This window comes from Myotis daubentonii, chromosome 11 (assembly GCF_963259705.1).
Source record: "Myotis daubentonii chromosome 11, mMyoDau2.1, whole genome shotgun sequence".
NCBI lineage: Eukaryota > Metazoa > Chordata > Mammalia > Chiroptera > Vespertilionidae > Myotis > Myotis daubentonii.
This window is the reverse complement of record NC_081850.1, coordinates 57,181,330-57,208,023: the sequence shown is the minus strand read 5'-3', so window position 1 is coordinate 57,208,023 and position 26,694 is coordinate 57,181,330. Positions and strand designations below refer to the sequence as shown.

At 40.1% G+C, this 26,694-nt stretch overlaps 1 protein-coding gene across 1 annotated transcript in view; it reads right to left on the bottom strand.

The window, feature by feature from the left end:
• Positions 1-26,694, bottom strand: part of TMEFF1 (transmembrane protein with EGF like and two follistatin like domains 1) — a 74,121-nt gene that overhangs the window by 7,346 nt on the left and 40,081 nt on the right. The window contains exons 6-8 of the mRNA XM_059657479.1: positions 13,435-13,583; positions 11,325-11,390; positions 2,118-2,241 (exon numbers count right to left, since the gene is read on the bottom strand). Coding sequence (XP_059513462.1) covers positions 2,118-2,241; positions 11,325-11,390; positions 13,435-13,583 — 339 coding nt within the window. The remainder of the gene's footprint in view (positions 1-2,117; positions 2,242-11,324; positions 11,391-13,434; positions 13,584-26,694) is intronic.

Sequence of the window (26,694 nt, the reverse complement as noted above, 5' to 3'; positions counted from 1 at the left end):
AATAGCCAAAAAGGGGAAACAACCCAAATATTCATCAACTAGTAAGTGGATTAAAAATGTGGTATTATCCATTCAATAGAATTCATTCAGCCATAAAAAGGAACAAAGTACTGACACATGCTACAGCATGGATGAACCTTGAAAACATGAGGCTAAGTGAAAGAATCCAGTCACAGAAAACCACATATCATATGAGTCCACTTAAATGAAATGTCCAGACTAGGTAAATCTAGAGAGACAAATAGATTAGTGGTTGCCTAAGACTGAGGAGGAGGGTAAGTTTGGGAGTAATTGCTAAAGGGTATGGAGTTTCTTCTTGGGGTGATGAAATGTTCTAAAATTCATTATGCCGACTGCAACACTCTGCAAATATACTTGAAAAAAAACCATTGAATTGTTCCCAAAAAATGAAACGAAAGAAAGTGGTAAGATCACTGACACAGAATACCATCTCCACAAAATAAAATCAAAGCAGCTGTTCCAAAGAACCACAGTTGCTATTGTTATTAAATTCAAGGGAACTTTATCTCAGTGGTCCTCATTAAAAGAGGGGCAACCCTCTGGTACAGAGGACACCATCCTCAGCAATGCAGCTGCAATAAATTCAATAATATGAGCAAGTCCCTTAGGAGATTTTAAATAATCTTTCATGGTAAGCTAATGGCCAGAAGTCAAAGCTCAGTAAAATAAAAAGTTCCACAGGGAGCTATAACACTGTCCTAGATATGCAGCACTCTGACAGTTAAGCTTAATCCAAAGATTAAAATCAGAATATAAAAAAGAATGTATAGGCCATTTATTGTTCAGGCAATCCTCCCTGGATATTATTTTCTGCAACTCACTTTGAGTTATGCTCTCAAAATACCTTGAGTATTAACTTCTAGGTGATTACTTCTTCATCTGCTATTCATTAAAGGCAGATCCAGGCTACGCTACCCTCTATTCTCTCACCCCACATACCCTCCACAGTAATCCCATTCACTTCCATGGCCTCAAGTGCTGATTCATTCAATTAACATGTTCACTGAGCACCTGACATGTAGCAGGTACTGTAGTGGGCATATGGGAAACATCAATGAGCAAAAGAAATAAAGATCCCTGGCCTGGTTACCCTCTAGCTGGGGAAGGGAGGGTCAATGCACATAATAAGTAAATGGTTATTTTAGAAGGTGATATGCATTACAGTAAGGTTTTGTTTGTTTATTCTGTTTTGTTTTGGAAAGCAGGAGGAGAGGAGGAAAATGAAAGAGTCGGGAGAAAGGAGCTAGAGGAGTACAGAAACCAAGAGACCTGATTTCAAGTGGCCTCTTTTACTTCTTAGAGAGCGAGAGTCACTGGCCTGGAGACTGGCAGAACAAAAGAAAAGTATGCTATTTCTCCATGTTTTGATGTTTTTACAAAGAAAAGAAAAAAAGGATTCTGGTGAAACTTCAGGAGGCAGGAGTGAGCAGAATAACCCATCTCCCCTCGTCTATGGAAACAGCACCTGGCTAACGGGACCAACCTGAGGGAGAGGGTGAGCTCCAGGCAGCAGCAGTAAGAAGGGCTATTGGTAGACAGACACGGAACAGCGAAAAGCACTAACACAGGTTGAATATCAGAAAATCAGAGCTCTAATTTTGTCCCAACTCTATTTGTAACTTGCTGCTAACTGTGAACAAGTCACATAAGCTCTCTGGAATCAGACAGGTTTACACCCTTTCCGTTTCCATCTCTCCCATCACACCTGGTTCTACATCCTCGTCTCCTTATTTTTAGAAATCTATTTTAGCATATATTCTGAATTACATGTTCTCTGTTCTTCCCACATTCCTCAGTCCCTCAACCACCTTATGACAGATTGCCTAACAACCAAATAGTGTTGAAGTATACTTATTTTTATATGAAAATATACGTATAACATCATATTAAAAATGTGAAATCTCAAAATCCTAATACAACGCTGTTTTGCATATTATCTATTCAAGTTTTTTTGAAATGACGCTTTTTAAAATATCTCTACTGCAAGTAAGCAGTATTTTTTGATAACAGCTCATCCACATTTCATTGCCTTGTATAGAGCAGGGACCACCAATGGGAAAAAATGTCTCATCTCTGACCTGGAGGTACCGACTTACCTACAAGAAGCCTTCTGAGTAGCATAGATGAATTCACACTTTCCATGGATGCAGTAACCATTGAGGTTTTCAGGGCAAGGCATGTGGTTTCCAATATAAACATCTTCTCTTTGATCACTAGCATCTTAAAAGAGCATAAACCAGGTCAATAAATAATGAAAAGCAAATTGAGAAATATGTACTTTTCAAGGGTTCTGAGACAATAAGTAAATTCACCCCTTGCTGGGTACTTTGGAAAGGAAATTTATCAAGTAGCAGGCTGGATAAGAATCAAGGTCACATAATGCCAGAAACACAGCAGGCTCAAACTCAAAGCATTTGAAAGTATTTGCAGGATGTGACCACTATGAGCCCCTGTTATTTAAAAACAATCTGCCAAAATAACACACAACTAAACATCTTTGTTAAAGACATAAATGTGACTTCTATGAGAAAGCTCATCTCTGTGACAGAGAGATGCTGTATATGCCATTGGCTTTTGGAGAATCAGCTTATTCTAATCATTCACCTGGGGGCTATGAAATTGAGGCCAAGGAACACTGGAATGGCAGAAAGTTATGGGATGCTGAAATTTTAAGGTAAAAGGTTTATTTTTGGAATGAACACTAACAAGCATACTGATTTTTTTCCAAATGGAAATACTTTTGCTATTCTTTTTACACAGCATTTTTAGTATATGTTAATGTAAAAAATGTCAAATAATATAGAGGACAAAAAATATTTAATCACCTGAGATGCCCCTATCCACAGAAAACTATTGTAAACAGCTGTTCAGACTTAGGTATACTGATTTGAACTGAACCGAGCTGAAGTGAAGAAAATGGAAGTGTGCTGAGTAATTCCACTGTCAGAAATGGGGAAAGGGTCAGGAAGGAAAAACAGAAAGAGGCAGGACAGATGAAGACATAAAGTCTTCAAAATCAATCATATTCATTCATCCATACTCTCTATCCATCTCTCTCTCTCTCTCTCTCTCTCTCTCTCTCTCTCTCTTTTTTTTTAACCAGAAAACGACACCTTTAATTTTCAGTGAACTGCTACATCATGGGGAGTTTTTTGGTTTTGTTTTTTTGTCTAAAGTTTTACATATGTCTCCTTTTTCCCCCATTGACGCACGCCACCCCCTGCCATTCCCACCCCCGAGGGCAAGCCCCCACCGCCCCAGTGTCTGTGTCCATTGGTTATGCTAATATGCATGCACATAAGTCCTTTGGTTGCTCTCTAACCCACCCCCCACCACCACCACCTCCCCTGTCATTTGTCTCTGGATCTATTTTTGTTCATCAGTTTATGTTGATCATTATATCCCACATATGAGGAAGATCACGTGATATTTATCTTTCTCCAACTGGCTTATTTTGATTAGCATAATCCATCCATCCCTCTCTATCCGCCCCGCCCCCCCATACTTACATACACATGCTCATTCACAAAGGCACAAGTTTTGGAATGGATTTTTGTACTTTTTTTCTGGCACATTAATCCTCAATTCTATGAACCCAGAGTTCCCCAATGTGTACAGGCCTGTCAATTTCCCATTTCCTGCCGTTTCTTTCGACAGTTCCAGCTTACAGATTCTGTGTATTATTAGCTGTGTGACCTTGAGCATACTGCTCTCTGTAAGCCTGACATTGCATAACTGCAAAATCAGAATCATAATAGGGCCTATACATCATGTGGTTTCAAGGACTACGTGAGATAATTACTGCATGTACAATGCACTAAAACAACCAGCTAGCACCCCATGTAACAGCAAAGGCTTATCTCCCCCAAATACAAATAAAGATGCTAATATAATTTGAAGAATGTTAATGGAAACAAAAAGAAGGAGTAAAATAGGAGGCTGTGTGTGTGTGCGTGTGTGGGTGTGTGTGGGTGTGTGTTTATGAGAAGGGAAAGAGCAAGAGAGAGAAGTGGGAATAGAGGTGCCAACTGCAGAAAAAACTGAGAACTAAAAATGTAGATTTTTATGAAGATCAAAATTTACATATAAAAGGAGAAAATTTTAATGATGATCAAGCTCAATGATAGGATAACTAAAGCAGAAAGGTCATGTCATCCCTAACAAGACCAAACCGATGCCTTTTAACCTCAAAATTCATGTGTTTACATTGTACTAAATTATGCGAAGAAAAAGAACTACACTAAGAATTCAAGAAGCACAGCATGTAAATTCTCAATTTTAAGGACATCTCTGCTGTTTTGTGACCTTGGTCTCCCTTTCTCTAACAGAGTTAAATGAGATCAGCATTGTCCAACGGGAGTGAAATACAAGACATATGTCATTTTTTATTTCCTTAGTAGCCATATTTTTAGAAAGTAAAAATAGGTAAATTCATTTTAATCATCTATTTTACTTAACCCGATATATCAAATAAACATCATTTCAACCTATAATCAACATTTATTGTAAAACTGGTATTTTCCACTCTTTTTTTCTTAAATTAATCTTCAAAATCCCTTTGCTAAGCCCTTTGCACTCACAACACACCTCAATTCCCACCAGCCACCTTTCAAGATCTCAGTGGCCCCATGTGGCCAGTCGCTACCAGGCTGGACGGCACAGAATGGATGACTTATTCATTTTTCATTTACTGATCATGTCCCACATGTCAGGCACTCCGCTACGCATGGGAGATAGAAAAATAATCATGACATCTCCGGTCCTCAAAGGGCTCACCAGCTCTCCTCCGGCTCCCAAACTGTCATCCCGCTGTGCAGAAAGAAATCAAGCCCTCCTGTAGGCTGCTGGAATCCTGAGCACCCACTCGTCTACTCCAATACTCAGGATGCTGTTGTACAGCTATTTGGGGTTTTTAAATCAATCGCTACCATGAGACTCTCAGAGCCTTTGAGGACCTAGACGTTTGTGTTACTCATTTCTGTATAACTCTTCACACTTGGGAGGTAGTACTTTTCTTGCTCTGGTTTTAAACTGAAAGTGCTATTCTACGTTTGAAATCAAGCCCTAAGTGGCGTAAGGGAAAAAGCAGTGTCTCCCACAGCATTCATCACCCCGCACCTCTCAGAACATGGTACTTTCCTGGTGTCACACACAAGGAAGGAAGTAAAGGGACCATAGAGACTGAGGTTATGCACCAACCTATAGTAATAAAGTCCTACAAGGTGTATAACCATAGGACTGGATAGTCTAGAGACTGCGGTAATGTGCTCATCTACCATAAGAAAGTCCTATAAACAGCAGAAAATTTCCAGAATAATGCGGAGCTGAAAGCTAGCAGGATTCAGCTACATGACAGCAATGAGAAAAAGTTAACTAATTTAAGAACAGGGTTTTGAGAAATTAATAGACAAAGTATGGCCCCAACAGCATTTACTGAATGAATTAATAAAAGAATGTGGTGTCAAGCTCTAGAGAAAGCGAAGCTGTATAAAACATGAACATGTCTAATAAAACTTTGAAGTCTGTGGCTGTCACAGAATCCAGATTCGGCCTTCTGCTCAATACCAATGCTATTCATTCCATTATATGTACATACTATTTCTGTGCACAGCCATATGCTCAGCTAAGCTACACAAGATATTTATTGAAAGTATATATGGTCCCCGTCCTGAAAAAAAGTTTATAATCAATTTAGGAAATCAACATATACACACGAAAACCTGAACAAGCCCTAACTGGTTTGGTCAGTGGATAGAGCATTGGCCTGTGGACTGAAGGGTCCTGGGTTTAATTCCAGTCAAGGGCACAAACATCAGTTGCAGCTCAATCCCTGGCCCTGGTCGGTTTGTGTGCAGGAGGCAACCAATTGATGTCTCTCTCTCACATCAATGTTTCTCGCTCTCCCTTCCACTCTCTAAAATCAGTGGAAAAATATCCTCGGGTGAGGATTAACAAACGAAAAGCTGAAAATACAAGGGAAGAAGGAAGAGAAGTGCGGCTCAGTAACTGAAAAGAGCATTGGTACTTAGATATGAAAGTGATGTATTATTAGTGACTCTTGCAAATTGAGAATTACAGGAGGCCAAGGCAGGGATGAGGGAAGTCTAGGAGAGCTGGAGACCTTGACCTAGGAGTCAGTCCGGGAGTGGACTTATAGAGGAATGGTGGAAATCAAAAGGAAGGTAGGACACAGTTCTCAAGAACAAGTAGTTGATGAACCTACAAAGATCTGTACATTCAGACTGGGGAAGGGTATCAGGCAAAGTTGGAAAAATAAGGTGAAGTCAAATTATGGAAACACATGAACTCCAAGTGAGAAATGTTTTCTTGATCGTGCGAAGAACAACACAATGAAAGCCGTGTTTTACATAAAAAATTAACTGAGAGTGGTTACCTAGGGCTGGTGGTTAAGGGGGATGGAGAGTAACTGCTAATGGGTGTGAGTTGTTTTCCTGGGAGGTAATGAAAATGGTCTAAAATTGTATTAGGATGATGCTTGTACAACTCTGTAAATATAACAAGAACACAATGAACTGCACATTTTAAACAAGTGAACTTAATAGTATGTAAAGACTCAAAAAGCTGTGGGGGGAAAAAATAATTGGATTACAGCCTGGAAGATAGAGGGGCAAGAGAACTAGAAAGACCAATTAGGAGGTCACTATATAATCCAAACTTGTGACAATGAAAAAGCTAAGCTAGAGTTCAGCAGCAGGAATAGATACTAGAGATGCGGAAAAATAAATATGGCTTGAAGGTGCTTTGGAAAGTAAATGAGCTAAAAACTCAGATCTGGAATGGTCCCTGCAGGCTCTCTTGTCTGAAGAAGGAATCCCGTTAGTTAATAACCCCGCAAGCCTGTTTTTACCTGCATACTTCCAGATGTTAGAAACTCAACACAGTTAATTTCAGTATTACCAAATTTTCTTATGTTAAATAAAATCTCTCTTCCTTGAACTTTGTGTAGATTTCCCCCATGTCTGTTCACCCACTAACCCATTGCCCACCAATTATTTTTCTTAAGGTCAAACTTCCCCAGTCCAACAATCCTTTAGATCAGTGGTTCTCAACCTTCCTAATGTCGCGACCCTTTAATACAGTTCCTCATGTTGTGACCCAACCATAAAATTATTTTCATTGCTACTTCATAACTGTAATTTTGCTACTGTTATGAATTGTAATGTAACTATCTGATATACAGGATGTATTTAGGCAACCCCTGTGAAAGGGTCGTTAGACCCCCAAAGAGGTCGTGACCCACAGGTTGAGAACCACTGCTTTAGATAGTTTAATACAACCATAAGAGTGGTGCCCAGCCTTGGCCGGGTGGCTCAGTTGGTTGGAGTATTATCCTGTACACCGAAAGATCATGGGTTTGATTCCTGGTCAGGGCAATGCCCAGGTTGTGGGTTCGATTCCCGGCCGGGGTGTGTGCATGAAGTGGCTGGTCAACGTTTCTCTCTCTCTCTCTCTCTCTCTCTCTCTCTCTCTCTCTCTCTCTCTCTGTCTCTGATTCACCACCCCTCCCTCCCTCCCTTTCTCTCTCTCTCAAATCAATAAAAATATATCCTTGGGTGAAGATTAGAAAAAAAAATTTTTAAAGAAAGATCAAGGGTAGAGAACAAATTTTGCCAAGATGATAGCTGGCAGGTTACCTATTTGGAAGGAAATTAAGAAAGAAAGCAAGGGGAGCAGAACAGATTTCTGGAATAGCTGTGATAGAAGAGAAAGAATGCCAGGGTTTAGGGTCAGAAAGTCCTTGCTCTGTCATTCTACACAAGCCACAAAATCTCAGTTTCAGCTTTTTCATCTACAAAATGAGGAAAACATGATGTAATGAGGGTTAAATAATAATACAAATATGTGAAAGCACTTGGCACATAGTAGGGTATTCAATTGATAATTGCTGAATGGTGAATGCCCTGTGGTTGTTCCTCATGAATCATTAAACATGCTATAGATAGGAAGACCTCTGACCACAGTCAGGCTACCAACAAGGAAACTAGAAAGCAAAAGTATTAACAATTCCCATAATAACATCAATAATAAATTCAGTGATGTGGCATTTAATATTCAGAGAAATCCTAGGCAGTAGATATTAGTGCCACTTTATAGATGTGATGATTGAGGCGCCGAGAAATCAGGCCACATAGCCTTCGAATGTGAACCAAGTCTGACCCGTGAGCACAAGCTCTTTACCATCACACTATTATTTCACCAAGCTACCCTGGGAGGTGTGTAGGGAATGGACAAATGCAGCATGTCCAAGCACCTGCTCTCTAGGCCAAGTAAATTAATAACTTCAAAAAGGAAAGATTAAAAAGGCTTTAAAGATGCCATAAAGCAGGGGCAGAAGCAGAGCCTCGCACAGCAAGAACTGGGCAGAGAATGGTCCTGTCTAAACAATGTCCTCAGGCAAGTGGTGACAGGCAGGCTCCAGGAATAACAGCTGCGGTCACTGGTCCCTGAACAATGTTTTGTGTGTCTGCAACACACACAGTGTTATTGGCCACCCAGCGGCTCCTCCCACCCCGAAACAAATCCACCAGCAGCAGCAGTGTTTTCAAATACAAAGGAGAGCATGGTTCTAAGTGACCATGATGTAAGGAAACCCAGCGCCACATGGCTTATCTGCAAAGGCGTGTCCCACCGGCTATCTGTCCTGGTCCATCAATAAACAACCCAAACAAAGCACAAGGAGTTGTATTAACAACCAAGACATGCATTTTGAAAGTCAAGTGCTGAAGCCACAACTACATCAATACTGAATCAGTAAGTCTAGGGCTCATTATTTCTACAAATCCCCAATTAAAAGATATAATATGCCCTTACTTTTTCCCCCTATACTACCTTGTACCCCAAGCTTCATCACTAACATCTCTCTCTATATATCCTTCCCTAACTGCAGTCTTCCTGGACCCCATCAAAGAATTTTCTACCTAGGTAAACACGCCTATCTGCCCTCCAACACTTCCCACTCTTTCATTTCTAAATCCACTATTTTTCACACCAACCTTGACTCTTCCTGTCCTAGCTTTTCCACTCTGCCCAGTGAAACACCTATTCTAATGTGAATAAACGCATCCACCTTCTCATTCCCTTAGAAAATATTCCTTTCATCTCCCTGACATACCAAGATCACATTCCTTCCTAAAACACCTTTTCTCCCACCGCCCGCTGCTGTCACCTCCAGATCAGCATTCCATGCTCTCTCCCAACAACCTTCCTCTCTTAGGGGTCTGTGCCGTCCACCTACACATCCTTCTAACCATCCTCATTGTGACTCTCCACCACGCTCCACAACCCACACCCTCAGACTTCCTTCGGTGATTTTAGCAACTGGCTCAGTCTTACCTTCAGATGAGGCAGAATTTTTCAAAACCATTGGTTTTTTAGAGAAAGAGAGAGGAAGGGAGAGGGATAGAGACATAGAAACATCAACGAAAGAGAAACATCATCAATCAGCTGCCTCTTGCAAGCCCCCTACTGGGGATTGAGCCGGCAACATGGACATGTGCCCTGACTGCGAATCAAACCATGACCTCTTGGTTCCTAGGTTGACACTCAACCACTGAGCCATACTGGCCAGGCCAAAACCATTTTTAAAAGGTCATATCAAAAGAGCTGTATTAGAATATATCAACAACAGTCTCCAAGTAATGGAATATTTCTCTGGTATTGCTGGTCAGCAGGCAAGGAGACTACTGAGAAAGACAGGTCATAGGTAGGGTGAGGGTGAGGGTGAGGGTGAGGGTGAGGTATAGATCAGGAAAGAAGCAAAAATGTCTTGGTAATAAAAAGGTGTTATGGTTCAATTTTAGACTGAAAATATCTTTTGATAAAAAAACGGCCTCATTAAAATGTCATACGCCTCAAAGGAACTTCCTGGGTAGACAGAATTATTATAGATTGTGATAAAGTGTAGTGTACTGGGGATATCCATTTGACAAATGGGGATATCCCCATCTGTCAAAATTGATAGCTAACATTTGTGTATCTCAGTGCATGTAAATTATACCTCAAAAAAACAACAGTAAAATAAGAATAATGACAATCAAGTGGATGGGGTTATAAAGGCAAAACGAGAATGACAACGCTGATTACCTGTTGAAGATGAGTATTGGGTGCATGAGGGTTCATTATACTATTCTGTTTTCACATGTTTGATATTTTCTATAATCAACTTTTTAAAATGCCACATACCCATCTCCCACACACCTCATGCTTGGCCATCCTATCCTTGATGCCTTCAACATCTACAACAAAGCTTCTGACACTGCAATTGCAATGGTTACCGGTGGTTTTCCAACAGGCCAAGAAAAGCACTAATTCAGCCTCCATGCTGGACATTCAGATGCTCCCTTTCATGAGCACTCTCCTCCAGGAGCTCAACTTAAAAGATCTTTCTTGCTGAGAACTGTCTTACAATTTTTCCAGCTGCTTCCTTTGGTTCTTAGATGTAACCTCATTCAGCTTCTAAGTTCCTATTGGCCCTTTCCCGAGAGTAGTTGTGAGAATCAAATGAAATAATAGATATGAAAATGAGAAGTAAAAGAGCAGTGCACATGAGGTCCAGGGACCCGGAACCCAGCCTCTGCTCAGACCTTTACTGCATGTAAGACTTTGTACAAATAAATCCTACAGCTGCTTAGAGCTGCATCCATTCTTTGACAAGTATGGAACAGACACTCTACTAAATGTCAGGAATACAAACGTGAACATGATAGATACAGCCTCCTGTCCTCATAGCCTAGAGGGAGATACAGATGAGTAAAAAGGCAACTATAATTAGAGTAGACTATGTGCTTGGATAGGGGAGTATATGAGAGAGGCACCTAATCTAGATTTAAGGGTGAAGGAATACTTCCCAAAAGGAAATGACTTTTAAGCTGAGCCTGAAATGAATAATAGGCAAAGAAGAGTTCCAGGCAGAGGGAACAAGGCTGAAAGACCTGTGCACAGAGGAGAGGCTCCCGCCACTGCCACTGTGCTTGTAAGCCATGAGCCCGGCTTCTGGCTGAGAGGCGCTCCCCCTATGGGAGCACACTGACCACCAGGGGGAAGCTCCTGAGTTGAGCATCTGCCTCCTGGAGGTCAGTGCGCATCATAGCGACCAGTCTTTCTGGTTGCTCCGCCATAAAGGTCGCTTAGGCTTTTGTTAACTAGACAATCACTGCAGAATGTATACTGCTTAACAGAGAGCCAAGTTGGAAAGGTCATTATAATAGACATACAATTACTAAGGACAGCTAGTGACCACATTTCAATAGTTGGCCAAAATTTTAAAAATCATGATTCGGTACCTTTCACATCTGGTCGATATGGTAGTCCATCATCTTTCTTTCCCAACAAACTAGTGTCATCTGTGTCTATAAGAGAAAACAGTTTTCAAATTAAGATACATATGATGTTTAAGTCACACCAGGTAACTCCCAAATATTACAAATGCTCCAGGTCCTTCCCAACTCTGTCCACTCCCCTGCTCACATTCCCCACCATTCTCTTGATCTATTGTGGCATCTCTGTCTCAGGCCTCGGGCCTCCCAGATGTATACATGCTCTGCAGGCGAACAGTCTGATTTCATTTAGACTGCACCTCAAATGTCTTCGCCTTAAAAAGTCTTCCTCGGGCAAACTAAAATAATGCATACCCTGAAGAAAAAGGATTAATCCTTTCTCCAAGGGACAATCGTTTCGAGATTTACCTTCTACCACAGTTTCCCTGGAAACATATCAGATTAAGATAAATATAGAATCTCAGCTTGTTCTCAGACAATTTTACTATAAAAATGACCCCAGACAGTGCACTGTCTCTAGACTTGGAAGGCTGTAAATGAATCGCAAATACCCGCTGGGAAGCACAAGCTGAAGCTTCCTATACACATGGGGGAGGAGAGGGAAGATATAGTTAGGTGTGGATGGGAATATTATACAGGGGACCAAAATAAAAGTTAAGGGTCAACTACTCCAAAGGATTCTAAATCTGCATGAATTTCATTTCACAAAATTCTTAAGCTTGGCCAACCGCTCTGAATTTGAAATTCCAGGTAGTATCATCAACCATGCTCCAGTTCTTCTGGGAGAAAAAAAGATATTTTCTCCAAGCTCTTCTTTCAACCTAGACTCTAAATGCCACCACATGACAGAAAGACAAACCAAACTACTTTCTTGAGATCAAAGCTAAGTGGACTATCTACCTATCTATCAGCAAATGGTTTCCTCTGCCATGCCCCCCTTGAAATCCTCAGATGAGTTTCTTGGGTATCATTTGGTAGCTTAGACCAGAAGTATTGCACATAGTTTTGCAGTATTACACAAATAATTTGTTACCAATATAAAGTACCAAATTTTGGCTTACAATCTTTTCCCCTTAGATCAGTTAAAAACATATCCCTTTAATAAGTCCAAAAAAGGAAGGAGCCCCTGGCCGGTTTGGCTCAATAGATAGAGCGTCGGCCTGCGGACTGAAGGGTCCCAGGTTCGATTCCGGTCAAGGGCATATGCCTGGGTTGGGGGCTCGATCCCCAGTAGGGGGCGTGCAGGAGGCAGCTGATCAATGATTCTCTCTCTTACTGATGTTTCTATTTCTCTCTCCCTCTCTCTTCCTCTCTGAAATCAATAAAAAAATTTTTTTTTAAAAAAGGAAGGAGGTAGAGGAGAGTGGTTAGACCTAATAAGCAATCACAGTGTACAATGCTAGTCCATGAGCATGTGCCTGGCCCTTGCATGTTACTAGGAAATAATACATTATCCTAGCCCTTGTGCACCTTACTGAGGAAAGAAGGTTTGAAAACATCTGTCTTCAATGCCTGAGTAACTCTATTAGGGATGGAAAACAAAAATTCATTCTTAGTTGGGATCATGTTCTAAACTATGACAAAAAGCAAAAAGGGCAAAAAGAATTTTTACTGAAGGTAATTATTTTTCCTTACATTCTATAACTTCACACCATAAGTTCTGATAGTACATAATATGTAGGGCCAAAGAAAATTACAGAAAGAATGTGGAAACAAAGTAAACTATTATGCTTTAGAGAAAAAGACGAAGAAAATATGGCAATATTTACAGTTTTACTATAATTAAGATACTAGTAAATTGATTAATTCTTAAACAGCTATAATCATTATAAATTTAAGACAACCTTTAAGAAGTATGAACGTATCTAGAAATCCATGTTAAAGTCCACTTCATAACTAAATAATCAAAAAGCATGGTTTGAGTTTTCAGAAGATACAAATAAATGAGAAAAAAAATCTAAAATAGTAATAGGATAAAGAAATTCAAAAATATAAAAAAAGAAAATAAAGCATCGAGTTCTCATTTTACAAATTTGGAACACTATCAAAGTGTACAAATAAGATAAAAGACATACAAATTAAAGAAAGGACTCTGGATAAGTAGCATGAATTTTACCTGTGCAATGACCGAGATGCCTTATGTCAATCTGTTCTTGCTTTATACAAGATGCCTCTCGAACAAAACAAGGATTGTTATAGGAACTCCCATCAGAAGCACACACGGGGTTAAAACTGTATCCACTGCAGTCTATATTACATACACACCTGTAGGAAAAGACAAAAATTACCTCCTAGGTATATTTTATAACAAATGTATTTCACGAGGCTGCAACCTCAAAGAAGAGAACCTCTGTGTCTCTGCTTTCTGTAGCAAACATCAACATGTTGTTTTAAGTCCCAGACTGGTTTAAGCCAAGTGAATCCTCAGCTAATAATTTCTTTCAGGCAAGAATTTAGAGATAATCTCACCCCAAAATTAATATTCCAATGGTTTCTCTAGAACAGGGGTCCTCAAACTTTTTAAACAGGGGCCAGTTCATTGTCCCTCAGACCGTTGGAGGGCCAGACTATAGTTTAAAACAAAACTATGAACAAATTCCTATGCACACTGCACATATCTTATTTTGAAGTAAAAAAACAAAATGGGAACAAATACAATATTTGTATTTGCATGTGGCCCGCGGGCCGTAGTTTGAGGACCCCTGCTCTAGAATTTTCATATCTAGATACAATAAGCAGGAGATGTCAACTGTCATCAACATCCATTGGAAAGCAACACGGTATCCTAGAAAGGACACAGAATTATAACTCAAAAGTCATGAGTCTAAATCCTAGCCTAAGTAATTACCAGATCTGTGTCCAGATTCTTCCTCCAAATCTTAGTTTACTGGTCTGTAAAAAAAGAAGTAATAATAGTATACCTACCTCACCAAGTAACTGAGACAGTTTTTAAAAGAAATAGATATAGCCCTGGTCGTGTGGCTCAGTTGGTGAAGGGTCGTCCGTGCACCAAAAGGTAGCTGGTTCGATTCCCAGTCAGGGCACATGCCCAGGTTGCAGGCTTGATCCCCAGTAGGGGGCGTGCAGGAGGCAGCCAAGCGATGTTTCTCTCTCACGTCAATGTTTTTTTTTCTCTCTCTCCTTTCTTCTCTCTCTAAAATCAATAAACATATTTTAAAAGAAAGAAAATAAACATCAATTTTTAAAAATAAATAATAGATATAAAACATAAAATGGAAGTCCTCAAAATCAGTACATCTACCTGTATAACTTAGTGTCCAATGAACACCAAGACTTCACTACAGAGAAGGCAAAGGGAGTCCAAGGCATGGTCACTCCTCACAAGAACAGTAAAACCTAGATGGGAATATGAACATTTAAAATTCAGGGACACCAGTTTGCAGCAACATGGTGGACAAGGGGTCTGGACTAACTCTCCTGCTGAAAACAATAAAAAATCCTGGGTAAAATATTTTTAATCATTCTCTTAAATACATTCATAAGTTGGCAAGAAAGCAAAGAATATGCAGGACAAAAGTTAAATGAAGACAGAAACAGAAAGGTCAACTGAGTTTGCTAAAGCTAATGTTCCGCTTGAAGGTATTGGCCAAACTGGGTAAATCCAATTACTAATGGCCTTGTGGCTTCTGGGAAGAGGAGGCAAGGAATACTGACCTACTTGTGGCAAGGAATCTGAAGACCCTAGAAGAGCTGGTACCTCAAAAAGCTACAACCCACTGTGTGAGGGTAAACTAAAAATGAGTTGCCATATTCCAAGGGGACTGTTTAAAGGGGCAGAGGGGAGTGCTGCCCTGAGCCAAAGCATTGAAGAGAGGGAAGAAAAACATCCCCCCTGAGAATTTAAAACCACAATCCAGCCCTCACATGGGTAATTATAACTTAAAACACCACATGGGTGTTCTAAAAAAAACCTCAAACCTAGAATTTATTATAAAAGCCAAAGAGTACAAGGGGCCCTAAGCAACTGACAGAAGCAAATGCAATCTCCTCTGGAGAAACCCAACTTCATTATCCTGGACTTCAAACATTTCCCAAGATACAGTTCTGAGAGAAATATGCAGCTCGCTCCCACTCACTCACATATACACAACAAACAAGGAATTAAAACACCATGAGCAGAGCAAGCCTATTTTTAAAGGCCCAGACAGAAACTTGTAATAAATATTATTAGTAGAAACAAAAAATTTAGCAGTCAGAATTAACAGCAGATTAGATCATGTAAAAGTGAATCAGTAAACTGGAAGACAGGTCAGAGGAAGTTACCCAGATCACAGCACAGAGTCAAAGACAGAACATAGGAAAGATTAAGAGATGTGGATAACAGAGTCACAAGACCTAAAAAAATGTGAATGGAGTTCCAGGAGTTAAACAAAAGAGGCAACATCAATATGCTCAACAATTTTCCATCCAACTTCCGAAGACTAGAAAAAGATCTAACTATCCAAAAAGCCAAATAAATTCCAAACAGGTTTATTAAAAAGGAATATAGACACCGAAATATCACAATGAAATTTTATAACAAAAATTTTTAAAGCAGCCAGAAAGACTACCTTCAAAGAAGCAAGAGGGACAAGTGCCTTCAAAAGCAATACTGAAGACAGATTTATATTTATACCCAAAATACTGTGAAATAATATCTACAATGTTCTGAGACAGAATAGAATTCTATATACAGCAATATCTTCCATGTATGAGGGTAAATTAAAATAATTTGGAAAAATTAAAAACCTAGAGAGTTTGCCACCTGCTATTAGTAAAAGATATCCTAAAGGCAGTAGTAAAATGATCCTATAAGGAAAAACTGAAATGCAAACACAAATGAAGAACAAAAGTATAAATATCTATACTAATAAAAGGGTAATATGCTAATTAGGGTGGACGTCCATCTGGACAAAGCCACGGCGGCTGCGAGGCCCAGGGCTCAGGCAGCCATGGGCTCAGGCAGCTGCGAAGCCCAGAGCTCACAGTAGCCATGGGCTCAGGCAGCCCATGGGCTCATGACAGCCATGGGCTCAGACAGCCGCCACAGCCGGCAGTGGCAGCAGCAGCAGGGTGATGGGGGCGGTGTCTTCCTCTGATCAGCTTGGTCACCTCCCACAGAGGGAGGCCAGACTGCAGTTTAGGCCCACTCCCCATGGAGAGCTCAGTAGGTATCCCCTGAGGGCTCCCGGACTGTGAAAGGGGGCAGGCCTGGCTGAGGGTTCCCCCCCACCCAGTGCACTAATTTTTGTGCACCGGGCCTCTAGTGTAGGTAATGTTAACAAAATACCGATTATATAGGACAACAACAATGTTCTGTATGGTTACTGGTTTATTTTAAACAGGAAATTAAATACATTATAATGATAGCAGGCAAATTGGGCAGGACTGAAATTATAGTGTTTAAGAACAGAGATATTGATGAACTTTAGATTGTGATAAGATGAATATGCATGTTAAAATTACCAAGATTACCACTAAAATAAGGGACACCCATAACATGAAACTAATAGAGAAAAAAATCCAAAGAAGGCAAGAATGAAGAAACAAAGGCAAGGAAAGGTCAAATAACAAAATAAGATAGAAAAAAATCAAAATATATCAGTACTTATAATTTATTTATGTGAACTAAATTTGTCTGCGATAAAACCAAGATAAGCCAAATAAAAACACAAAAGCCAGCTCTATGTTGCTTATAAGATAAATGTTAAAATGTAATGATATGGGTAGTTGCCATGGGCTAGAGTCAATGGTGAGTTATTTTTTAATAGGTAGAGTTTCAGTTTTACAAGATGAAAAGAGTTTTGGAGGTAGATAGTGATAAAGTAGCACAACATTATGAATGTATTAATACCACTAAACTATACACTTAAAGTAGTTAAGACGGTGAATTTTATGTTATGTGTATTTTACCACAAAAAAAAAGTTGGAAAAAATTTAATGATACAAAAAGTTGAAAATAAAAGGACACCTGGAATGGAAGAAACCTGTATGGGTCTCTAATATCAGATGAAAGAGACTGCAGAGCAAAAAGGATCATGAGAAAGAAAGACGGTCCCTTCATAATAATAAAAAATTTCATTCACCAGGAAGATATAATAATTCTAAACATTTTAAAATAACCTCAAAATCTATAGAGCAAAAATTGATAAAACCACAATGAGAAATAGCCAAATCCACCATAGTAGATCTTAATATGCCTCTCTCTATAGTCATATATCAAGCAGACATCAGTAAAACTAAAATATCTACAGGTGAAAGACATGATGCTGGGGGTTTTCTTTAAACTACTTCCCTCCCTCCGCTCCCGCAAAATGTGGGGAGGTAAAAATAGATGAAAGAAAACTGGACTTTTTGAAGCTGAGTGATGGACATATGAGAAGGGGTTATGCTCTACTTTTTTTTCTCCTTTTCTATATGCTTGAAGATTTCCTTATCCCTGGTGAATTAACGACCTATATTTAAAAGGCAAAGTTACAGAAGACCTAGACCAATAAGAGACCAATAAATTTAACTTTGAAATGAAGAATGTCCCATAAAGAGAACAAAAATATAAATATACAGCTGAATAACAAAACAAATAATCAGTATCTAGAATATATAAACAAAAATCTACTTTTAAAAAAGATATATAACTTAATGGGTAAGAAGTGGGCAAAGCGATAAATAGAAAATAAATAGAAATAAGTAGGAATGATAGAAGAAGCTTATAGGAAAAATATATGTGAAAAGATGTTCAACTGTTCAATAATCAGGAAAATGCAATTAAAACCACAATGAAACAGATACTATCCCATTCATTAAAAAGGCAAAAACTGAGAACAAGAACAATACCGACTGTTGACAAGGATGAGGAGCAAAGGGAATTCTCTTCCTCTGCTGGGGGGAGAGCTTACTGGTACAACCACTTTGGAAACCAGGCATTACTGTGAAAAGCTAGACGTGCAAAAGCCCAACAACTTCCTATTAGGACTATCTCTCACACATGTGCACCAGGAGAATTGAGTGAGAATGTTCACAGCAGCATTATTCATGAGAACAAATACCAGAAACAATCCAGATGTCCACCAACAGTAAAATAGACTGTAAAAGGATGTGGTATAGTCCAACAAATGAATTCAATAAGCAGCGAAAATGAATGAACTACTGTTGTATACATTAACATGAATGGATCCCAAAAACATAATGTTGAGCAAAAGAAGGTACATGTAGTATGATTCCAGTTATACAAAATTCAAAATCAATCAAAAGCCAAATAATATATTATTATTAGATCTATCACATGTGGTAATACTATAAAGTAAGCAAAGACACAATTTCCACAAGATGCAGTATAGCAGGTTTTGTTTTCACTGGATTTGTTCCATTACTCAATTTCTAACTTCTTGGTGGGAGAAAGATGCAATTAGAGAGGGATTTGTGGGGGGCAGCTCTGAAGTATTAATAATATTATATTTCTGGCTTGGGAGATAGCATTCACAAAAGTTTGTTTCATTTTTGCGAGTTAAACCAAACGTGTAAATATTCACCCACTTTTGAATAAATGCTCTATATCACAATTTTAAAATTAAGGCACCAGAAAACAATTAAAAATTCATAAGAAGAATATTTACTAACTTCAGTCAAAATGGCTTTTATATTTTTAAAGGGGGGGGGGGCATGTAACAGAGACCACATGTGGCCTGCAAAGTATGTAATATTCACCATCTGGCCCTTTATTGAAAACCTTTGTTGACCCAGGTTTAGGACAAAATTGGGATGGCAGTAAAACAGAAATGGTGGCCCATGGAAGAAAGCGTTACAGAACTGTTTCAGGATTGTGAAAAGGCTCATCAACAAAGGCAAGATACCATTCCAGCCCAGAAACAAGTGACTCAGCTGTGGGCACTGCCGCTCAATCAGGACCTGCCTTGGCCCAGTGTCTGGCAGACGGCCCCCTCAATGGGATGGCACCACTGCATGGAAGACCAGGAGCTGTGAGAACAAACCATCGCTGCTGCTTTCAATGGCACACAAGGAGAGAAAATGAAATTACCAGCTCAAGGAGAATCCAGCTCAGTGAGACAACGAGCAGAGGAGGAAAATATTAGACTCCAGGGGCCACTGATACAACTGATTACAGCAATTGCAGGTGTTTGCGGACGGGCAACAGCAGCAGAGGGCAGGATGCCCAAAGCACAGGAGTGTGCAGTGAAGTGGAAAGAAATCACGTTAGTAAATATGACAAATTCAAAACATTTAACAACCCTTTACTCTGCACCTACCGGGAGGGTATAGTCACATGTGCCTCATTTAATCCTGACTACAACCAATTATGAATAGAAAAACTGAACATGAAGGAAGTTAAAAAGTCTAAGATCATAAATGAACTAATTATATGTAACATAGATAGCTGTTACATAAAACATGTATCTCAGCATAAAACTGACAAATGAAAGGAGGTAAGTACATAGCTATTTTCACATTTATGTCATGAAAAATATTGTCACTAAACTGGCCTCGCTTTTCTCTCAAACACACTAAGGACACTCCTACCCCAGGGCTTTCCCTTTCCCTGAAATACTTTTCCCTCAAATATCCCACCTGGCTCAGTCCTTCACTTCCTTCAAGTTTTTCCTCCAATTCTAAAAGCATGGCTAAAAATTAAATCCATGTAAGAAGTTAGAAAATTAGTACTGAAGTAAATCCAATGAAAACAAAAACAGGGGAAATATAGATGATATAGTTATGAATATATAAATACAAATATAGAACTATAGATATATATCTTAGCAGAAAAAGCAAAGTTACAATGGAGAAGATCCATACAGCCAAAGGTTGGTCCTTTGAATAGACTTTCAAATTGATAAAGCAGGATGGGGAAAAAAAGAAAGAGAAAAAAATATTAGGAATAAAAAAGATGATAGACTCAATGGGAATTATGGATTAAAATATTAAAAGTTATTATAAATGACTATGTTAGCAAGTTTGAAAACAAGTGAAATTAATAACTTTAAAAACATTAACTATCAAATTTTACCAAAAAAGAAATAGAAGCTAAATGATACTATAATCATTAAAGAAATTAAATCAGTTGTTTTTTTAGAAAAATCCTGTAAGGACAGCATCAAATCCAGAAGAAAGAGATAATTCTATTATTACACAAAGCCATCCAGAGACTAGAAAGAACACTCCCCACTTTATCTTATAAAGCCATATAACCTTAAACAAAGTACAGATTATAACTCATTGAATAAAAATGAATAAGAGAAAATCTCATCCTTACAGCAGATAGAATACCAACTAATAATGCACAGGCATAAAAAAGATACTGTAATCATAAAGCAAGAACAGGATGTTATACAAAAGGTGCACCAGGAGAACAAAAATGAGCTTTGGGAAATTAAAAAATTATAGCAGAAACAAAAAGCTCAAAAAAGTACTGGAAGCACAGCAAAAGTATTTTTAAATAGAAAATAGGAGCCCTGACTGGTTTGGCTCAGTGGGTAGAGCGTCGGCCTGTGGACTGAAAGGTCCCGGGTTCGATTCCAGTCAAGGGCATGTACCTTGGTTGCTGGCACCTCCCCAGTAGGAGGTGTGCAGGAGGCAGCTGATTGATGTTTCTCTCATCGATGTTTCTGGCTCTCTATCTCTCTCCCTTCCTCTCGGTAAAAAAATAAAAAATAAAAAAAATAGAAAATAGGAGAGAAAAGAGAAAGGACTAATCTAGGCTGTCCAACATCCAAATAACAGAAGTACCAGAAATAAAAAAGAGATGCAAGAAAATCATCAAAGAATAAACTGGAAGATTTCACAAGTCCAAAGTCACTAAGTTTCTAGGAAAGGGCATAAGGTTGTGAAATTTCTTGACACTGGGGACCAAAAGAAGATGGTCTGAGAGAGAAAACAAATCATACACAAAGGGTCAGGAATCGGAATGGCTTCGGACTTCAACAGCAACACCGGGTGCTAGAAGACAATAGAACAATGCTTCCACAATTCTGAGGGAAAATGACCTCCCAGCTAGAATCATGCACTTGCTGAGTTACAGTATTAGCTGTAGGTGAAAAATATTTTCAAATATCTTGTACCCTTTCTCAAGAAGCTACAGAAGGATATACTAAAATGAGAGAGTAAAACCAAGAAGTTAAAGGCAAAAATTACCAAAAAAAAAAAAAACCCCAACCTCAGAGTATCCTATATAGGGGTGACATAAAGGAATTTATAGGATGATACTTGTGGTATAACAAAAATTATATTTTGTCTTCGTCCCCTGTTCCTGGCTCAGGGCTCCTAAACATTCTTTCTCAGTGATAGCAGAGTCTCTTGTATGCTAAGGAGATGACTCATAGCTCTTTCCTGAGTTCCGATAATCATTTGAGTCATTTTGGCAAATTATCGAATGTAGGGGAGGTCTCCAAATTAATAGTATGCTGGGCAGAAGTGCAAGAGGCCTCATTTGTGACTACTGTCTAAAGTGGAGACAGTCTCGTGGGTCTAAGCCCTTCACCTGAAGGGTCTATGCAAACTCCAAGTGGAGAGTGTCAGAACTGAAATGAAATTAATTATAGGACATCCAGTTTGTACAGAATTGGAGAACTGATTGTTGTTGGAAAAGACATTCATTAAAGGAAGACCCTGAGAAGACAACTACATACATGATGGAAAGGGCAGCCAGTCCACACTGAAATACTTTCCCTCTGTAGCTCTGTAGACAGTCGTGTGGCTGGCTGCCATTACCAAGACGCCTAAGGCCACTGGGTCCTCTTTTTAGCCAGAGGACAGGATGCCCAGGTAACCCTGGTCCAGAGTCTGATCTGTATTTAACTTGTCTTGATCGTGTAGTGATGAAGTTCCTAGACTCCCCTCCATGAACCAAATGAGCGCGCTCATTTAACCAATACTCCCAAGACCTGGAAGTCGGCCATGGTGAGATTAGAAGTAGAAAACACACAACAGCCCACTCTCTGAAGGCGTTTCTGCCAGTCATCCATCCCTGGTGACGCTGGGATCCTGACAGGTGTCTCAACTATACAGAGCCCTATGTTCCCATGACTCCCTCATGGTCTTGCCCACCGACTTCCTAAGAAGGGAATCTTGTAAACTGTCCAGGAAGTTGAAAGCCAGCTCCGACCCAAAGACTATTCCATGTACCTTCAGCAAGCGTTCATGTGCCAGTGGCCATACTGCCCTTGCTTTTCCATGGCTGAGTTAATGCTTCACGCTGGTAATTCGGCAATGTTCGATTTTGTACACAAGGTGTTAACAGGTGTAGTATTCCTTAACTTTTGTATTTTAAACACGTCTGTATGCAATGTAGATTTTACAATAAAAGTTTTAAATAAAGCATATAGTCTACTGTCATCAGCTTGAAAAAAGAAAAGAAAGAGAAGACGTACATATTTGCTTGTACATGTATAAAATCTCTGGGAGATTAAATTAGAAACAGGTTGCAGTGACTGCCTCTAGCACAGACAACTGGGAGGCTGGGAAAACAGACCTGTTAGCGTAAGGTCTCTTCAAGTTTTTGAATTCCTAACATTGTGAATTTCATGAAGGCATACATAAAGAAATGCTTCAATGACTTCTATGAGTTAGCTCTATGATGCTGGCAAGTCACAACTCCTCGCCTCTACAATAGGGATAATACCTCATAACACTGGTGAAAGGATCAAATAAGCTTTTGGGAAAAGTCCTTTGAAGTCATCAAATACTATGCACATCTGAAAGGTTTTATTATTATTGAAAAATATCTACCCTTCCCCTTCCTTTCTCCTTACTCTACATAGAAAGTGCCATTCCTTCTCAACAGGGTAAGTTTATTTTAGCAGGTGAGAAAACAATGGCTTAAAATAATTCATGTGAAGTTATTCAGACTTAACAAACACCTAATGCAACCTGTGACAGACTCAGCACAAGACTAGCCTCTTTCACACGTTTTAGTAAATCCTCCAAACAACCCTGTGTGGAGCATAATGAAGCCCTAGTGTGAACTGCCATGTGTTCACTAAAGACCTATGGAGGGCCCCTAAGGTACCCAACCTCCTGGCAAATTCATCCAGTAGAGAAATCAGCAAGACAAAGCCCCTGTCCTCAGGGAGCCCACAATCTGCCAGTGTTCCCAGCAGGATAGTAACTGCTATCCAGAGGTTGTGTCTCAAGACCGAGGAGGAGCACTGAATACAGTCACCTAACTCACAGGGCCTGGGGGACAGGGCAAGGGAGGCTTCCAAGAAGAGGTGCTGATTCGGACCCACGTCATGCTCCATCCACGTCTGGAAGGAAGAGGAGAAACAAGCAGAAAAAATGGGGATGGGACTCCAGACAAAAGAATAACAGAGGCAAAGTAGTATCAAAGGGAACAGCATTTGGAAAACAGAGCAAGAGGTCATGGGGATATGGTGTTCTGCATCTTAAAAGCCAGCCTCTCAAAGGAAACCTTTCCTGCAGCTGTGGAGAGCTCCAGGGACTATTTCTGGACAAAGGAGACTGTCATTGCTAACATCCAACTTACACTTAGTATAAAGTAAAGTTTGGTCGTGTTTATTTCCTATTATCAGGAGGAAAAGAGCAGCATACAGTTATTTTTCCGTTACAATCTAAGGGGCCACCATAGGAATTTATTAAATGTAAGTAGTTTTAAAAGTCTACTATTCCATGGATCCAGAGTAAGGCAATGTTCAATGATGAAAATTATAGTTATCTTTGATTAGGAGGGACTAAGAATAGACGAGTAGATAATGGCAGAAAATTTACTTCTTTGTTTCTTTTTTTAAGAAGCATATGTGGTTTCCAGAAACGAGGGCATGATGGAAGACACAGATGTATATAAAGCATTCCTCTCTGTGTGTGAACAAGGGAAAAGATTTCATTGCACCTCCTGACAGACAGAGACTCGATCAGATTGTGAGACTGACCAGCACTCTGCATCAAAAACAGAACATGGCACCCAAAATTGACAGCGATGTCCAGCAGTGGGTGAACTGCTTATCAAGGCTGCTGGTCATGCTGCACACATCCATGATTCTCTGAGCAACTCTGCGCTCTTCCATCACTCAAGGGCAAAAAGGGAGACAGCCTCTCCAAAGAGACAGACATCAAAGAGGCAGAAGAGCAGGAACTATTTCCATAAAGCACATCACAGACAAGTTCAAAGAAATAATTTGAGGATTTTTATGACTCACCTGCACCGACATTATGCCTGATGAATCCACAGATTGCGCAAACCAGTCGTGGGCAGGGATTTAGGCCAGGTATTTAAAAGACACTGATGTGAAGGAGTTCTATGATTACCTGGCCCACCGTCCAGATAACGGCTGACGGCTATCTTGCAACAATAACTTCAGATTAGAAACACGGTTTAGATAAAGACGGGGTTTGATTGCTAAGAATATGTGGTTTAAGAAACACAACTTCCTGTAAAACAGGTACTTCAGCTTTTAAGCCTAAGTACAAAGTCGATCCTCTACATTTCACAAAAGTCACAATGGGATACTGAAACCTCACCCATGCGGGAGTCGAATTTCTAGGAAGCTCAACCTCCTCAGCATACATAGCAATTCAAAAGCTACGCATGAATGAGGATATCCATCACAAACCCATGCAGAGCCCATAATGCCACTGGAGAGACAGTGCTTCAGGAAGAAGGGGCGGGAGGAAGCCTCTCAGAAGCAAAAATAATCTATCTCTCTATATAAAAGCCTAAGCAACCAAATGACCAAACAACCGGTCAACCGGTCACTATGACATGCACTGACCCCCAGGTGGCAAACATTCAATGCAGGAGCTTCCCCCTGGTGGTCAGTGCACTCCCACAGCGGGAGCACCCCTCAGCTGACCTACGGCACCAGACGCAGGGTTCAAGGCTGGCAAGCACAGCTGTAGTGGCACGCGCCTCTCCCGCCTCCATGACGGTGGCAGCAGCAGGTGCAGCGGAGTTGGGATGAGCGGAACGCAGGAACGGTGCTGCGCCCGGCCCGAGCTCGGGCTCTTCCCCGGCCGCCTGCTGCTTCGCACACAGGGATGGGGCCAAAACCGGCAGTCCAACATCCCCTGAGGGGTCCGGATTGTGAGAGGGCACAGGTCAGGCTGAGGGATCCCACCAGTACACGAGCACCAGGCCTCTAGTTCAAACTATAAAAATTTAAAATAGCCACCGAGCAGACAAGAGAGATAAAATACATGCAATGAGTAAAGTTTCTGCATTTCACTCAAGGACCTATTTACTCTGATTTTACATTTAGAATTTATTCTTACATTGGCTACAGTTCCTACATGCATTTTGTTTCTTATGTGAGAGAAGTGAAGCAGCAAGTTAAGAGTTGGGGCTGCCTGGCCAGCTTGGACCTATGAACCAGGAGGTCATGGTTCAATTTCCGGTCATGGCACATGCCTGGGTTGTGGGCTTGATCCTCATTGGGGAGGCAGCCTTGATATCTCTCTCTCTCTCTCTCTCTCTCTCTCTCTCTCTCTCCCTCTCTCTCCCTCTCTCTCTCCCTCTCTCTCCCTCTCCCCCCCCCCCACCTTCCTGTCTGAAATCAGTAAAAATATATTTTTAAAAATAATAAAATAAAGTTGAAGAAGGTTCTAATCTAAAAAAAAAAAAGAGTTGGGTCCATCTACAGTCAGGCCCACTGGCAAGGCACACTGACAGACCTAGAAGCTAAGAGTCCTACTGGAGAAGAAAAATTATTTTTTAAAAACTATATAAGTGCCCTGACCATTTTGGCTGTGTGGATAGAGTGTCAGCCTGTGGACTAAAGGGTCCCAGGTTTGATTCCAGTCAAGGGCATGTACCTTGGTTGCAGGCACATCCCCAGTGGGGGGTGTGCAGGAGGCAGCTGATCGATGTTGCTAACTATCTATCCCTCTCCTTTCCTCTCTGTAAAAAATCAATAAGATATATTTAAAAAGAAACTATATAAGAACTCAAAACACAAAGCAGAATTGGTTTTTAGGCATAGGGGTGAAACAAACTGTTACTGAGAACACCAGTGGCCCCTGAGAACAGTATGGTAAACACGTGTATGCACAGCACAGTGGTTTTGCTGCTTAGCTACAAGCAATTCAGCCTCACCTGTAAAGCCTGGATAATGCTTCCTTGCCCTACCCACCATAAAGAGCTAAAAATAATTTATGTAACAACGTCTAAACACTAATGTTGTTGAAATATGTTCTGTACACTCTGTTTAAGATGACAATACACTTAAATCAATTTCCATTTAAAAAATTAGCACTTCTCTTACCACCAGAAAATCAACAAGGTACCATTTATCCCCTCTTGCCAAATGCCAGATTTTTTAAAAACTATGATCAAGATAAAGAGAAAAAGCTTTCTAAAGCAAGAGAAAGAGTTTAGCTGCCCTTGGGAAACCAGGTAGGTTATATAACAACTCTT